This window comes from Sturnus vulgaris, chromosome 1 (genome assembly GCF_052056855.1).
Source record: "Sturnus vulgaris isolate bStuVul1 chromosome 1, bStuVul1.hap1, whole genome shotgun sequence".
Lineage (NCBI taxonomy): Eukaryota > Metazoa > Chordata > Aves > Passeriformes > Sturnidae > Sturnus > Sturnus vulgaris.
In genome coordinates, this window is record NC_142243.1 from 70,923,049 (window position 1) to 70,940,084 (window position 17,036).

General features: G+C 38.5%; 1 protein-coding gene and 1 long non-coding RNA gene across 2 annotated transcripts in view; one reads left to right on the forward strand and one right to left on the reverse strand.

Moving 5' to 3' along the window:
* Window positions 1–754: 754 nt before the first annotated feature.
* Window positions 755–8,701, forward strand: LOC148225292 (uncharacterized). The gene is made up of 2 exons (XM_088169574.1): window positions 755–908; window positions 1,493–8,701. Exon 2 carries the CDS (start codon window positions 1,518–1,520, stop codon window positions 2,277–2,279), a length of 762 nt encoding a protein of 253 aa, XP_088025700.1. The 5' UTR covers window positions 755–908; window positions 1,493–1,517; the 3' UTR covers window positions 2,280–8,701.
* A 3,392-nt stretch (window positions 8,702–12,093) lies between these two features.
* The window catches only part of LOC148225293 (uncharacterized), a 36,007-nt gene continuing 31,064 nt past the window's right edge, over window positions 12,094–17,036 (reverse strand). The window contains exon 3 of the long non-coding RNA XR_015805297.1: window positions 12,094–15,377. This is a non-coding gene — a long non-coding RNA (uncharacterized LOC148225293). The remainder of the gene's footprint in view (window positions 15,378–17,036) is intronic.

Sequence of the window (17,036 nt, forward strand, 5' to 3'; positions counted from 1 at the left end):
CATCAGAAAGAAGGCTAGTCAGTGCAGATCAAAAATAAGAAATTATTATCTGTGTTGCAGCACACGCAGAAGTGAAGATAGGATCTACTTTCATTCTTTTCCAGCTGGAAGATTTTAGATAGTATTTTGGATTGCTTCTTCTATTTATATTAGAGAATGGAGTAGAGAAAGTCTTGGGGCAACTGAAGCTCTATAGTAAAATGATTAAAGTAGATGCAGGTAGATATTTGTGAATTTTGTTCCTGGCACTACAACTAGAGATGATGCTGAAGGTAGCTTTTCTGACCATCAGAAGTGCAGATAAAGTTTATTGTTTTGTGGGATGGTTTAGTTGGATGTAATGCTGCTCTTTTAAGATTAGGCCAGCCTCATTAAACATGGGTATACACTAACCACTTCAATCTACAGCTTCTGCCTGTCTTCATGTTTAGCACTTGGTTGGTGCTGAATGCTTACTTCATTTTTAGATTTAGCTTGTCCATGCAGCTGAAGTTTATCTAAGCTTGTTTTTTTCTGAAGGAAAACACGCACACTCAGAGTCCTTGCTGACTGTCAGTGATGGAAAGGTCCATAGGTATTGCCCCCTGTAGAACGGGTGTATCACGTATGTTTGGTATTGAGGTGGGAAAAAAGTGCCATCCAATCCTGGTATTCATTTTGATGCTCAAAGATGACATAAAGGCTGCACACCAGGGAGGAATGCCCACTGAGGAGGAAGGAAGCAGCCCTGCACTCCTCTGTGATTGGGACTGACTGTGTTGTTGCTGGGTGGAACAGCGTAATGCTGTTGCAGCTCCTGCTTCAGCACTGTGATGTTTCTGTTCCAGATTGTGCTGACTCACATTCAAGAAAATATGATACACAGACACAATGCATTGTAACTCTTTTCCTTCCCCCCCGTAACCTCGGTAAGTGTTTGGTTTCTTTTTCCTCTCTTTGGTTAGCATGGTGCAAATATGGCTTTACTGTTAGAATTAATAGGAGGGAGAAAGGCAACCTTGTAAACAAACTGGTAGCAGACAGATTAATCTTGGAGAGGGCATTTAAATGCAACCTGCTGTTTGTGGTACCTCCACCTCCCTTTAAAGCTGATCAATCCCGATAACTCACCCATCTCTACAAACTACACTTGTTAGAGCTGTGTTCTTAAATGGGAGAAGTGCTTACAATGCCCATTTACAACTGTATTCTGTTTAATTAGTCAGCACAGCCAGTGCTGCAGGGATAGATCACTTGCCTTTAAAGATTTGAGAATGTTAATAGTACAGTATATCATTTTAATTATTATTGGATTAATGTTGTGTCTCGAAGAACATCTAATGCAAATCACAAGAAATGGCCTGAAGTGACCCAAGGGTTGTGCTTTATTAGAAAAGTAATAGGTCCATTGCTTAAATATAAAAAGAGGTTCTTTCTTCAAATGTCACTTCGCACTGGGCTTCCCTGTGTGTGTATGTGGAAATGAAATCCTTTTACTTCCATTTGTCCACAGAAAGTTTCTGTAGCTCATGCATTAGATGGCTGAGACAGCAGCTGTAATATCAAGAGGTGAAGAGGAGATCCAAAACAGCAGTGATGATGAAGACCGATTTCCGACTCATGACGCTGGATCAGCCTGCCCTGGTTGCTCTGCCAGCCCTTCCCTAGCCAGCCTTAATGAAGACGAGGGAAGCTCAGCCGTGCCAGAAAGATTGTCTGTCCTCTCCAGCAGGGCACTGGCCCAGCTGCAAGCCCTGACTGGCCCGGAGAGGGTCAGTGGTGGCCAGGCACAGAGGACAGCCCCCGGGCTGGCTGAGCACCCTCTGGCAGAGGTAGATGCATTGTTAGGTTCCTCCTCATGCCCTGCAGCAGCTGACAGCCTGCTAGCCTCCTTGCTTGCCAAAAGGCCCTGCTGCCATGGCAAATTGCCCTCGGAGGTGCTGCAGGCCCCGAGGGTGCCCGGCGTGGCCAGCGAGGCCCGGCAGGCTGGGACTGACACGCAGCAGGCGGGGAGCGGCACCCAGGGCAGCAGGGCCTCTTGCAGTGTGGGCCGTGTCATTTGGATGAAGACCACAACGGTAATGGAGACCTTAGAAAATAAGAAAAAGGAGGAAAAGGAGAAGTACCGGCTCCAGGTAGCTATGTACCGACGGCTCCTGCTGCTGCGCTCCATCAGGAGTTTGCATAGGCAGCTGGAGCAGCAGCAGGCCAGGCTGCAGGAATGCTATGGCACCGTGATAAATACAAAGAAAGAAGTGTTGAAACACATTTGCTCAACCTCGCCCTCACCTTCACCGTAATCATGTTGCTGCCTGCAGAAATGAGCTTTGCAATGCCACCAGAGCCGCCAGCAAACTTGCATGCCACAGAGTTGGTGTCCTTGTGTGCGCCAAGAGGAGAGGAAACAGCAGCACAGCAGATCCAGAAGAGAGGAGAGAAGGTGCAGCGTTGCCCCCTGAATTTATCTGGAGGAAAAAAGAGCAAGGGTAAACCAGCGTAAGAAGCTGACTCCTGATGCCCATTCAAAGCCTCAAGGTGAAAAGGGATTTTTTTTTGGCAGATAGGTTTGTAAAAAAAGAAATCACCACAAACTGGGAACCTAGTCTGTCACCTGATCCGTAGAGGTGGCTGGATGCAAGGTTTCTGCCTGCTGAATATGATATGGCACAACTCCCTCCTACTTTCAGAGCTAACAAAATTTGAACAGAATTAGGTCTATTTGTCTGCAAGAGCACCTGAATTTAAAAAGCCAGGATATTTGAAACACTTAGGCTCAGGCTTCGTTATATCTACCTGGATACCTACTTTTCACAAAACTGCTAAGAGCACTGTATGTTTGCAACCTCAACTTTCCTTTAAAATTTATTCAGATTAATCAGAAATTATTATGAGAGGGTAGGACAGCCAAACACGCATAAGGAAAGAGTGCAAATGCCTAAGCCTGATTTTCTCAGGAAAGTAATGTAAAAAAAAAAGGCCTTGTAGTCTGACGTTGCACTGGAAACCCAGGCTGGCAGTGCCAGGGGAATGTTCAAGGTCTGCACAATTATTAATCTGCAGCTAATTCCCAGTGGCACTAGCATCTGCAAATCAAGCATATTCTGTGCCTTACTGCTGTCATTTAATGGAAGTTGGTGACAATTAGCACTTTTTATCCAGGTGTATTAGACATGTGGAAAACCCTGGAGCGCTGTTTCTCCAATTGCAAGGTTAGGATGCCTGCAGGGAATTTGATGTCAGTATGCAACAAACACGCAGGGAAAATGAAAACAAAAAGATGCAACTTTTTTGTATGCATTTAAAAGGCAATGTGAGTCACTATTACTGAACAGCAAATTGAATTGTTGAATGTGCTGTTTTAGGATTGGAAGCAAAATATGATACAAGAAGAAAAGGTACAGAAAAGTTTCCTATTCTAGGATTTCAAGGGATATGGAAAAATTACATTTTTTTTCAGACATTTATTTCTGATCATGCCAGCTTTCCTTTCCCCCAGTTGTTTTTCTTTTTTATTTATTTTTTTATATAATTTATTATCTAGATGAACTATCAAGCAGGTTTTGGTGTGGGTTTTTTTCTGCATAAAAAGGCAGACCTGATTTTAGTCATCCTATCTTTATGAGAATAATGTGAGATATAGAGGAAAAAAATTATTCTCCCTTTTTTTTTTTGATGCATATACAAGGAGATGTCTGCACGTGTTAGTGTGTTAGTGTATGCATGCACACACACCTCCTTGTATTCAAGAGGTTATGAAAGGCTGGTGCTTCTTTTTCTGTAGCAGAAGCAGGAATAATCTCTCAAAATAATCTCTGCTGTCTATGAGGAGTTTAGTTGATTAGATTCACATGCACACATCTGTGAGCAAGGTATTGAAGTAATTCAACAAATGAAGTGCAGCACAACATTGTCATTATTACGTCTTTGTATTTCTGCGCACCCAAAAATTATGGAAGCCCCCTGGGTATGCACAACCTTAGATAGGATCATACATTTCCTTGGGCCCTTGTGTAGCCTCTCATGCAGCACGAACCAGTAACTTTGAATGCAGAATTACCATAGAAACATCCTTGGCATCAAGGAGATATTTGAAGGAGCATCCTCTGCTGTATCATTTGGGGAATTCAGGTTGCCAGAGGCCTTTAGTGGGCTATAGAAGAGAGCTGGTGGCCGCATGTGACTGCGAAACATTACTCCTGAGCTCTGATCCCATCTCGCTCTCTGCTCAGCCTAGGGAAAGCTGTTCTCCCTCAGCAATGCAGGTTTCCTAAAGAATGCTTAAATACTAAACTTGCCTCAAAGGTAGCCTGTTCTTCCTTCACGTGCCTCTCAAGAAGGATTCAAGGAGTTGATCATGGCCAATACAGCTATGTAAAGATTTTAAAATTTCTTCCTCCCCCCTTATTTCATGAACTAGAAAAGCCTTTTTGTCATTGTTAAGAGTGTTAATGTGAACCAAGCAAACCACCATGTTTGGGAAAAGATGTATTGGAGAAGGATCATATCTCAAAAATATTTCTGCATTTTGAAGCCGGATGTGAAATTGTTTTTATTGGGAATACAGTCAAAATGAATATTGTTGTTAATGTAAGCCAACTTTTCTTTTGAACTGAAAAAGAATTATCTTTTAAAGTGCATTCAGGTTGACTTATACTATTGTGTAACTTAAGGCTGAAATGAAATAGATCAATGAATATATCAACCCCACCCCACCAAATTACAAAAAAAAACCCAACAAAAAAAAAACAAAAGAAACCCTGTTAAAACAAACTGTTTTGCCTCAGTAGCTGCTGATGTGGAGCACTGTTCTGCATTTGCTGCGAGTGCCCTACATTACTGCATACAGCTACCTATAGTGTCATATTGGCATTAAGGAGTGACTAGAATACTTTTCACATAAAACTAGTGCAGAAATAGTCTTTCAGTCTGTCCAACTGTAAATTATTTGTGGCAGAACAGTGATAATCTTTGTTTTGTACAACATCTCATAAAATTTCTTGATCCTAACTGAGATCAGTAGATGCTTCTGCATTATGAATATTAAATACCAAAAGATTTGTGCATGAGCAATGCTGCCTGATAGCTGGCAGGAAAATGAAGCCAAGAGTTATTCTGTGTGTGCACACTCTTTCCATGTAGTACTTCTATGGATACATGCAAAATAAATATTAACTGAGGAAATAACATCAGTCTTTGCAAGAATTTGCTTTTCAGCTGGTGCTTCTATCTAGTGTGGTTACTAATAAGTGGAGTTGGACAAACCAGTTAAAAGCAATATGATTTTTAAAATGAGTTTATATTACAAGCTTGGAAAATGTTGCTTAACAGATATGGGGTTTTTCCCTGTATGTTTTAGTGTATTTTGGGAGTTGATGGCCAGTGAGAAAGTTCCAGAATGCCATGGGTAACTCTCGGCATATGAGACTGAGCAACAGTCTCAGGCTGAATAAAAGTGTTTCCTCTCATATAGTTTGACCTCTTAATGTTCTTAAGAGCTTTGCTAATTTAGGTGAAGTCCAATGAAATTTCTTAAAATTTGTCTTTTTATCTGAACTCAAATTACAGCCCTCACAGGAACTGGAGTAATGATGACAAAATGAGCAGTTTCAGAAGGGCCTTTCTCCCCATTATCTTTACTAAATTCCAGAGCCTGCCAAACTAATGATCTCTGGGAGAAATCCTCCCTGCAACCCAACAATTTCTGTACTTCTACAGCAAAAGTTGAAGGTAAAATTATGCTGCCTGAGCCATAAGGTCCTGCTGCTCACCTGTTTCTGAAACGGCATAATCATGGGTTTACTGCGAAAGAGTGGAATATTTAAAAGGTGCCAGCCCTCTTGGAGTAGTTGCTAACACTAAAAAGTTGTAGCTTGTGCCAACCTCAACCCAGAAACATTCTAGAATGGAATGTAGTTATAATACACTTGAGTGACAAAATGCATACTGAGATGTTCTTTAACACAAGTGCTTTTCTTCTGCATCTCCAGCATTTCAGTCAGCTAAACTGATGCCCTGGAGACTGTCCAGAACTGTGGTTTTGCTGCTTCTGTTGTTCATGGCCATGAGTCAGCCAAGATAAACAGCCCACCTTAACACATTCACTTATTACCTTTTGTGATGCAGCTATACAAGGGATTTTTCCAGTTCCTCCTTCCTGAGATTTTCCTATGTGTCTATCACATTGTTAAACTAGGACAAGGAGACAATTTTAGCAATTTATAGTCAATTAGTGTTGTTGTGGTAAACCTATGAGCCATATACTACTGAATGCAGATCATCCTGCATTGTTCTTGGAACTGTAAAAACTATGGACTCTGGTCATGACATAAGCACACAAACCACAGATTTAAAGATGAGGTTGTTTAAATCTTTCCTGGATGATGACTAGACTAAGAGAAGTCCTTTAGAATCCTTGTTAGAGTTTATTTCTAGAAATGTTATGAATCTGGAATACAAATGCATTGGAGAGGCCCTTTTGCTTATGACTGTTGAAAGCAGTGCAGTAATGAAAAGATGGTTTTGAGATATGCTTAAGTGGGACTGTACTCCAAATGCACTGGGAAAGAAGTAAGTGTTGTTCAATTCTAAACCTCAGAGATTCAGCGTGATAGCCGAAACTCTGGATGGTGGATGAAGGAGTGGAACTATAAGGATGAGAGGTTTCAGGGTTTGATTTTTAATGCAGCACACAGAATGTCACACTGGACAGTTTCTTTCCTCAGGTAAAAATAACCTTTTACTTCTTGTTACTCCTAAAAGAACTCTTTTGGATCATTAGGCTAGATGCATGCTGATGGTTGCTTGTGCAATGTTTGATCTCTGAATTTGAGTGACAATAGTTATTGTTGCCAAAATTTGTACATACAACTTATTCCCCTAAACCTGGCTGCCACCTAAATTGTAATATATTGAAGACAAGTGTCCTGCTGATTTTCAATGTCATTTGCATGCGTGCCAGGACTTTGAGGTATGCCTTGTTCACATTCCTTCTTAATTCTGATGCATTTCTATTTCTTGGTGTCTTCAAACAACTACAAATGTCTTATATGGCACTAATCTTTGTCTTTCTGGCTTTTCTACATTTGGAGAAGGCCTTCCCATAAGTCCCTTGTGCTGTTAAAGAAAGGGGAGTTAGTTGTTTTGTTGGGTTTTTTTTTGCTAATTTAGTGAAAACTTGAAGCAGGGGAGACGGTTCTGTGAAAATATTTTTAGAGGTTTTACCTAAATGTCTTGAAAATAACAGAGATTCTTAGAGCTGCAGATAAGTTTCCCTAATTGTATTGATCATCTTCTCACACAATTTTAGCCAAGTCTACAAAACAAACAAAAAAAGTTCCTCCATCTCTGACAAATGAAGTCTCTAAGTCCACAGCTCAGAGTGACTTCTGTGTCCATGAGAAGCAAGAAATTCTTGAGAATCTCAAATAAAAGTTACATTTTCCCTTTGATGAGTGGGGGTTGGAAAGGAGAGGGAATGTGTGACCATTCATCACAGCACCAGGCTCGTTAGTACCCAGGAACTTTCTACTCTAAATGACAAAGAGTTTCACTGTCACCAAAGAGAAATTGCTGCTGACCTTAGACCTCTTTTTGGAAAGTAAAATAATGGAGCACAGGAGCAGAGTTCGATATTTGACCGAATTCTACACAATTATCATGCATGTGTATATAATAAAATTAATTCTGTGTCTCTGCATTGTAGCCTCAGGCAAGCAGCGTACAATCAGTTTTGTATGTATAATAGATCACAGAGTTGTTCATGAATAATACAAATGTATTGAGCAGATACTAGTGAGTGAGGATGTTTGTCTTTGCATGGAATCGAAGTGAACATGTAATATTGTGATAATATATATTTGATGAATTCAGGTCTGACTTGCCTTTGCCATAGCCTGCTAATTCCCCGACAAGGGTTGCCACAATAATTGAGTTTCCAATAACATTATGATTATTTCCACATGATAATTTAATTGTAGGTATTTTTTAATATTGTAATAATGTAGATTTGTGATTATTATGCATTTGCATGCAGATTTTCATGGTGTCTTGGAGCACATCCCTACATTTATAACTTAATTTCCTCTATTATTGCATATATATTTTGGGATGAACTCATTAATGCAAACTAAAAAAAAAAAAAAAGTAGGTCTTTTTGGTCATTTTGCCTTTATTATAAATGGTTGAAAGCTTTGCTCATTTTTTTAGACCAGCCTAAATAAGTGAATAAACAAAAGACAACTGTAATTCATGGATGGATTAATTTAAAAGAATAATGTAATTACAAATCATGGCAGATTTGTCTGGGGTAATTGGGATGCAGACTGGTACAAATTTTGCTTTACTGAAACAAAGCTTGTTTAAATGAATCACCAACTTTGGTAGAGGCTGTTTTCCATTCTTCCAATTCCCCAATATAACATGATGGCAAAGTAACACTGGCTCAAAATTCATGGGTGCCTGCGCAAATGGGTATAACAACATAGAACCTGGAACTTCTGTACCTACCTGGATATTATTTTGGCAGGAAAAATGTCCAGTAAGAATAGACAGAGTCATGTATATACAGAGTCATGACACCAGCAGGGGTTTCAATCAGTTAATTTGTCCACTCTGGAAAGAAAGAGGCTGGTTGCTTGCTTTATAACAACCTTCAAACTATGTTAGAAAGCCTGGCTTGAAACTGAGTGGGACAAAGGGAGATAGAAATAAACTCTATTCTCAATATTGGAGCAGACATTTATGTGATCCTATGAGCATTCTGCTTTAAATAGGAGAGCTCTCTTCCAGGCCTATCAGAAATTCAAAGAGGAAATATCTTTAGCTAATACATCTGTTTTGAAAAGAAGCTTCCCAGAGAAAATGACATGGGCTTTGGATGTTTTTTGTTTCTCTGGTACGTGTAGTTGGAGGACTGTCCTCTTTTTATCTGTGAAATCTCAGCTCTGCAAATTGAATTGGGGTCACAACAAGGTTCTTGATCTCTTTCAGGTTATGTATAGCTCACATGTTCATTTTCCCTTGTTTGCATGGAAGGAACACGGAACAGGAACTAGGAGAACAGGCCTGGTCCAAATCTTCAGAAATGAGTTTAAAACTAGGTGCTGGAATATCTAACTTACTGCTCTCCCTTCACAGTGCTCTTTAGTGCACATCTATGCTACTATTTCCGGTGTGGTTTGGTTCCTGCTTTCTCTTTTCAAACATATTCCTCTAAATTAACCACAGACAAGACACAAGGAGGTTAAGTCCCTCTCTTTCATATTTCCTTGCTCTATGGACCTAACAGTTGAACAGAAAAGCTAAAGCCTGATTTAGACAATGAAGAGAACAGTCATGATTCTGCAGTACAAGATGGTCTCTCTAGGTTTTGCAGTTGAACAACTATTTTTAAATTAGATTCTGTCCTGAAACTCATGAAATCTTTTAGAAACTCTATATCTCACTAACAAGTGCCTTTGTAACTTGGTAACTTGGAGATGTAAAAGTATCAAAACATGAAGGTAGTCCTATTGACAGAAGTTTATAAATCTATACCCATGCTTTGTTGAGATCAAGAGATAGTTCAAAACAGGATCTGGAAGGTCAGTGTAACTGTTATTTTGTTGTCTAATGGCCGACCAGTATAAAATTAAGGATGTCTTTTACCCTGTGGCATTAGATCTAAAAATTATTTCAGGTGTTATTTGTCATACATGAAGTGAAATGGAATAAGAACGTTTTCATTCTCTCCATAAGTCTTGGATTCATTTTATAATTCTTGTTTGTTGTGGAGAAACTCAATATTGTATCAGATAACTAATTATTTATAATTGGAAGATTGTCTTCATTACTATATGTTTCTGATCTTACTTATACAGTTATGACAGGTGGGTGTACATAAAATTAGAAGAAAGCCTGTTGAAAAGCACTGATTTGTGTCATATTCATGAGTAATTTTCTCTGATGAAAGAAATTGAGACTAAAAATTTACAATGCAGAGCATGTAGCTGCCCTGGTGTCTCAACCCTTCCAGCAACACAGAGGTTAGGACTTGGAAGAGCTTAGTTGCTTTTCTACCTTTACCTGAAGAATTTTGAACTTAAGTCACCCATTTCTTCAGAGATGTCAGAATTCCTCTAATATTTTAAACTGAGAGAAGTGGAGTGGAGCCCCTCAGCCTTTCCTATTTGTGCTGCTTCTCACTATGTAAAAAAAGTTGAATGATCTTTAAGGTCCTTTACAACTGAAACTGTTCTATGATTCTGTGTCCCTTACTTTGCCCGCAATGTGTGACAAGGAAATATTTAATTTCAGGTCACTTGAAAGAAAGGCTTCTTTTGACACAAAATCATTTGTTGTTGCTGCTTTATTTCTTCAGTTGAATGGGAAAAAAGCCCAAAAAACCACCTTCAGTTTTCTTGCAGTATTTTTTTTTCCATTTGTAGTTGTCTCTGAAGCAGTAGGACCATGCCATTTCTGCATGAGGCAGGGATATTTCTTCTTGTGCACAGATCAACACTTCCCAGCTCATTCTTAAGGAAAGCATTCCTCAAAAATCAGGAGATATTTATGTATTGCCCATCTTCTCTATTGCTTGAAAAATGCATGATTCATGGCCACTGGTTGTTCTTCTCATAGTGGGGAAGGTTTATTGGCCATAATCTTGGAAGTCTGGAAGTCCCCTGTGTGTCAAATGATCACTGATTGTATTCGAAAAGGATGCTTCAGTGACAGCAGGCAGCCCCTGGGCAGAAAGAAGTGTCCCTTGTCCCTGAGCAATAACCTGTATGGATGATTGAGACTTGTTGATAGACTTCCATGGAAGTCTTACCTAGTAGTCAGGGCTTAGCAGTGTCTGGCTAGTGAAGGATCCCTCAGTACAGGATGCTTGAACTTGATTTGTTGCTCTCATCAAGGAGGGCATAAAGGTAGGCAAGAACTGAACATGCCTTGAGGCCCAGGCAGATGCAGTTTTACCACAGCCTCTGTCTTACAGGAGAGAGAGAAAGAAAGAAAAGGCTGCTAGAATTTACAAAATATAGTTATTGACTAATTTCTTCATCAGCAAGAGCAGTAAGAAATCAGTGAGGTCTCTCCTGAGAGATCATTGGTGTCACCTCACATGTCCTCAGGGTGCCAAATGGTATAAAACACTCACTTTGAAAGTACTGCACCGTGATAAGCTTCAGCTCCCAAGGGATGCATTGTGTGTACATTTTGTTATATGTAATGACACACTGAAAGGGCAGTGAAGCTGTTAAGGAAACGCTGCATGTCTAAAAAGAACTTATTTTTCTTTCAACCAATAAAAGAAAGAAAGAGTCTTTAAAAAAAGCAGTTCAAATAATATCATTTAGATGCAAGAAGTGATAAAATACTAGGGAGAATTCACCTGTCAGATGAAGAAATTTAAAATATGAGGTCTTCTGTGTAATATGCATGTTTCAAATTGGACCATTTTCCTAGTAAAGCAAGAGACATCTGCAGAAACCTTTTAAAATAGTCAATATATATACAAAATTTTAAGGCTGACACCACCAGCATAATGGCAACAATTATTTAAAACAGTAGATTTGAAGAATAAAGAACAAATTGAAGTAATTTCATGTAGTCATTCTAGAAAATATATGAGAGGTTGTGAGTTTCAATAAGACCAAAGTTGGATGTGAGACTCTGGGAGTTTCTCAGCAAAGGTGATTTTGCAGAAAAAACGTTCTGTGCATATAAAAAATACCCCTAGAGGTGACTACAATGCTAACAACAATATTTTGAAATGAAGCTAAAAAAGACTCATGTTCCCTTCAACATAATTCCATGTGGACACATTCAAAATTCTGTATGGCCTCAGTGTGCCAGGGTCCATTTTCCACTAGAAATACTTTTGCCTACAAAATATATGGAAATGTATGTGAATGTTTTCATGTATTTCCAAGGCAAAAGTAGTTGCCCTCCTTAAACCTGACACAGAATGAAATCTGACTATGTGAAATGTCAGTCAGCAAAGTGACAGAACAATTGGGCAAATGCATTTCTGATGAACTTTAAATGTGAAATTATAATTAGACAAATAATTCATTTGATGTTATTCAGAAATAAACAAGGAGTTGTGAAAAATAGAAAAGCGAATTGGATGGAATTGGGCAGTTGTATCTACTATTACTTCAGTACTAGCCATCAATCATTGTCAGTTAATTATCATTAAGATTGCATAAAAAAGGCCCCTGTGGGAATTGGATAGGCTGTGAGTTTCATTCTTCCATTAAAAACAAGATAAGGAATATAAGCCTTGTTTTAATTTTTGGTTTTATTTGTTTGATTTTGTTTTGGTTACATTTGTTTTTATTCATCTGGATCTTTTTGTATTCAAAGAAATTATGTGAAAAGGTGAATATTGAATAATTGTTCTGAGAGTTACCATATGGATTGCAGAGGCAAGGAAATAGAGCAAGGGATTTGAAATTAAAGATGTTATTTGTCAGAAAAAGTTTAAAGATTTTTAATTTCTTTCTTTATTCTTTCATTCCAAAATCCAATTAAATTGCCTTTTTAAGTAGGAAAACTTGCTGGAATTTTTTTTTTTTATGCTTGCTTTTTAATTAACTATAGTTTTTAAGTCTCCAGGGTTTACACATCTAGTTTGTAAATGTTTTTAAAAAAGAGTATAAAAACCAAAGTTATGTGACTCCAAAAATTGATTCTTTAGCAGAACATAAACCAGCGTGAAACCGCATAAAGATATAACTCCCAGAAATTTTTGGAGCTTATGAGCTGATCTCTGGGGCTCATGAGCACTTAGATAAGGACAGAAGCAGGAATGTAGTTGTGGGCAGGAGCAGCTACTGTTATTTCCAAGGTGCATCCCTGCACTGCTGGGTAGCCGTTCAAACTCTTAAAAGTGCCAAGGTTTATCGACAGTGCTCACGAGCATCACAAACAGCAGCTGGTACCTGAGCTCTGTGCAATTCCTGCCTGGGATATAAATTTCAGCTGGTGCTTGTTCAGCCTGAGGATCACAAGGCTCTCCTAGCCAAACGCTCTCTCTGCAGATTAAATAGAGATTTAATAGAGATTAAACGAAGCTAAACTATGATTTTATGTATTTATATAAATTTATATAACTGAAATCTTTATTATAATTGTATCTTACTACATAACATTAAAATTATAAATTATGCATTTATTTATAAAGGTCTTATAAATTTCTATAGCTATATAAATCTATACAAATGTATATAAGTTTATATAAATAAACTAACATGCATTTTTCACATCTTTGAGTAATTACTTATCACAGTAGAATATTTGTGTTATAGGAAGGATCTTTTGTTTATTGGGATTTCAGTTTGGTTTTTTAAGTGAGGCTTCCTTGTTAACTTTTTTTCCCTCTCAAATAACAGAAGGGCTTTACGAACAAGAAGAATTTAAAGTCTGAAGTCTTCAGGGCCAAAGGCCTCTCTGTTCAGCAAAAGAATAATTTAAAAACCCCAACCCTTGCACTTGGAATTAACCAGGTTTTGGTCAATGACTCAAATAAACCTCAGAGCTGGAGATGCAAATGCAAGTGCTCCCACACAGATGTCAAAGAGGAAAAAGCCTGCAAATGGCACAACTTGAAACCAAAATGAGGTCTTTAACACTGCTGACCAATGGCTTCTAACGAGGACAAATGACTGACTTAAACTAGAGCAGAGCTGTCCCAATTAGGGTTCTTCAGGTTGAAGGTAGCCCATCAGGACAATTCATCTGCTCCTTGTCGACCTCCTCCTCCTGGGAAAGCCTATTTTCCCATACCCAAACTGCAGGCATCACTTAGAGAGTAATGGCTAGCCAGATGGACACAAGATAGAGACCTGTATTTGGATCAGGTCAGGAAACTCACATTGTCCACGCATCCCATTTTATTTTATTGGGTGTATTCTGATGTGTAAGGAAAGGTTATACTTTGGATAAAAGCTCATCAAGTAAGTTCATTTCTATTCTCCTGTCTTTGCTCCATCATGTGTGGAGTTTCATGCTTCTTATTTAGCTATTGGAAAAGGAAGATACTCCAGTGCCAATTTTATTTTGCAAGGTTGGGTCAATGTTAGCATGTCTGTAAACTAGCAGAAAGGAGAATTAGGCCATAGCAGAAAGGGACAGTGCATCTTGAAAGAAAACTAAGATGGAAACCCTTACCTCTTCTAATTTACATATGGTGACATTTTGCAGAAATATTGTAACATTAGCAGTGGCATAATGAAATTCTGCCTATCAGCCGTGGAAGGAATAATGTTACTGTAAAGGTAACCTGTCCACAGTTTGTTATCAAGAAAATATTCATGGCAAGAAACATACATTTACCAATGAGTGTTAAGAATAGTAGTTTTCCCTTATAGTTTTTCCTCATGGGCTATCCATCTTCCCCTCCAGATTTACTGCATGATCACTCCCTTTACATGCTAATTATGTGCTGCTCCGGTGAATTTGTTAGTAGTGACACTTTGGGGACCCAGTGGGACTGCAACTCATTATGTGGCAATGTCCAGATATATCAGATATTATTAGCTGTCATTAATCTGCTGTGGAAGCATTGAGTGCACAGCCAGGAGAGAGACCAGGAAATAGAGTAAAAATGAAGTCTGCAGCCACCCTGGCCCCCAGAAGGTCAGAGGGCAAATCAGCAGGGGAGAAGAATACACCTTAAAATGGCCAGTGCTTAGCAGCACATTTTTTACCCATTATAAACCCAGAACTACTTGGAAAGGCAAAAAGAAGTGACACTGTTTACATTGTCTGTCTGACTATGCCTTACTGGGGGAAACAGGAATACAGCATCTCAAACTAATTCTTTTATAAACTGTTGTGTAAACTGAATCAAAGCAATAAAAGTGTGTGAATATGAGCAACATGCAGTGTCCATCTGAATGTGGATAGCACTGTGATAAAGCTTTGAAATTAGGTACATGGAACATGGAATAGGATTGGTCCTGCCCCTCCATTTAAGAGTCATACTTTATAGAACTGGACCAGGCAGTAGAGAAGATCCTGTAGAAATGAAGAGAGTGTTCTTGCTGTCCATCCAGTCCTGTAATTTGCCTGTGCAAGGGGTTTGCCTCTAGACTGTGAATTCAGTGCTGATCAACCTCTGCTATGCAGCTTAAAAACGCAAATCACTATAGGTTTCATTTTTGCTATTGATTATGAAAACTAGTTACTTGTAGGAGTTATGCATATCTATGTTTGTGCAGAATTTATTACATGTGTTTGGAGTATGGAAATAAAAGCTGAAGAAACATCCTTGCCAGAAAAATCCATTGTCTTTCCAAGATGACTTGCAGAATACTGTCCAGGACTGTAAGAAGAAGCGTTTTCTTTCTTTACATCAGTTAGTAAGGCTGGAAGAAACCAGTCAGACTTTAAGGCAAGCAGTCTTCTTTTGTCTGAAATTAAACAAAAATCAGCAAAGTAGAGGTTAGAAATCTTTGAGTTTACTGGTGATGTATTATCTAGACAATTTTCAGAGCAGGGAAAAGGTAATAGGTTGGTTAGTCTGTGTTCATTGGTAACTTACGGGTACCTTTTGCTACTGTCAAAGAACAACCTGAAAACTCAGGGACCTTAAAATAGAAGGATAAGATAGGGAGATTTAAGATAGGAAAAACTGCATTGTATCAAGGAAAATAAAAATAAACTTTTGTTTCCAAGGTTGCAGGGACTTATGCTCCCTTATTTAGAAGTTGCAGTGCTTCAGTTAGGTTTATACAAAGACTAGAGGAAAGAAATCACCCTAAAATTCTTCAATAAATGACAAATACTTGTTTGCGAAGCTTGAGTGAAGTTCTTCATCCAGTTGCTTGGATATTTCCCAGTGAGCCATCCATTTGAATTTCCTGAAGGAATTTTGGTTTTCTTCCTATGTAAAGGGTCTAATCTAATGCTTCACAATTTTTCACATACTGTGACCTTTCTGTGCTCTTATCCTACCTTAATGAAGGTAATAACAGGAAGAATATAAAAGGCCTGATGTTTTATTTATAGAACTGTCTTCAATTAGACAGACTCTGATAAACCCATGCAAAAACAACCACCATGGGCTAAGTTTAAGGCTGTCTTGAATTCTGCACAATCCCATGAAATGGAAAGCAATGTTATTATTTGGTGAAATGACTCCCATTAAGACTTCCTAAACTAACAGTCATTCATGAAGTGAGGTTCTAGGAAAATATTTAAAAGTGATTTTGGTGTAATTGTGGCGTTTGCAGAAATACCGTGAAAGGTTAGTGTTAGCATGGGACAGGTGGCAAGTACACAGGGAAATAATGAAGAAGGTTATCATTAGTCTTGAAACTTTGCAATCTTCGTTTGCAGGAGGATTAGTTTACATTTATGTGAGAACAATGAAATATGAAAGTAGAGTTACAGTCCAATGGTGCTAATGTGGACACAAAAATTACAAAACTGAGTTCTATATGAACACATTCATAGTTTCTTTTTTTAGTCTTTTTCTAATGTTTATGAAATTTTGCACATATGGCATGACTTGCCCTTTTTCCAGGGAAGTGGAATAAAAATTCATTGCAGTTTTCTTTCCTTTGAGTTCTTCAAATAACTGAATATGAGGTGAATACTGTTTTAGTGGTAGGTTAATGAGTTACAGGTCAGGTTTACAGTGGAAAAACTACACTCAGCCTCTATGGTTCTGTTTGCCAAATTTGCACTGATGAAGCTATTATGGCAGACTCACCTTTTTTTAAATTTATTTTCATGGATGAACATTTCTGTGATTTGCCCATCAAGATTGTGCTGTCTTTTCAATGCCTGTGTTGCTCTTTAAGATCCTGCAGGCACTTATTTTCACATTTAGCATGATACGCATGAGTAACCCTCTCTCAACTGGTGAAACTAGTCAGGTGTAAAACTGATGAATGTACTTTAGGGCTGGGGCCTGAGCAAATTCCACAGAACACAAAAGTGTGTTACGTTTTACAGCTCTCTGCATCATTTTATATTCCATTGTTTGTAATAAGATGAATAGTTAGGTATTATCTGAAGAAATTTGTATCAGCAATGATAACAGACATCTGCACAGCTGTCTTTGA

Excerpts from the sequence above, each read along its gene's own strand:
- LOC148225292 (XM_088169574.1), top strand. The coding sequence starts at position 1,518 with ATGGCTGAGACAGCAGCTGTAATATCAAGAGGTGAAGAGGAGATCCAA.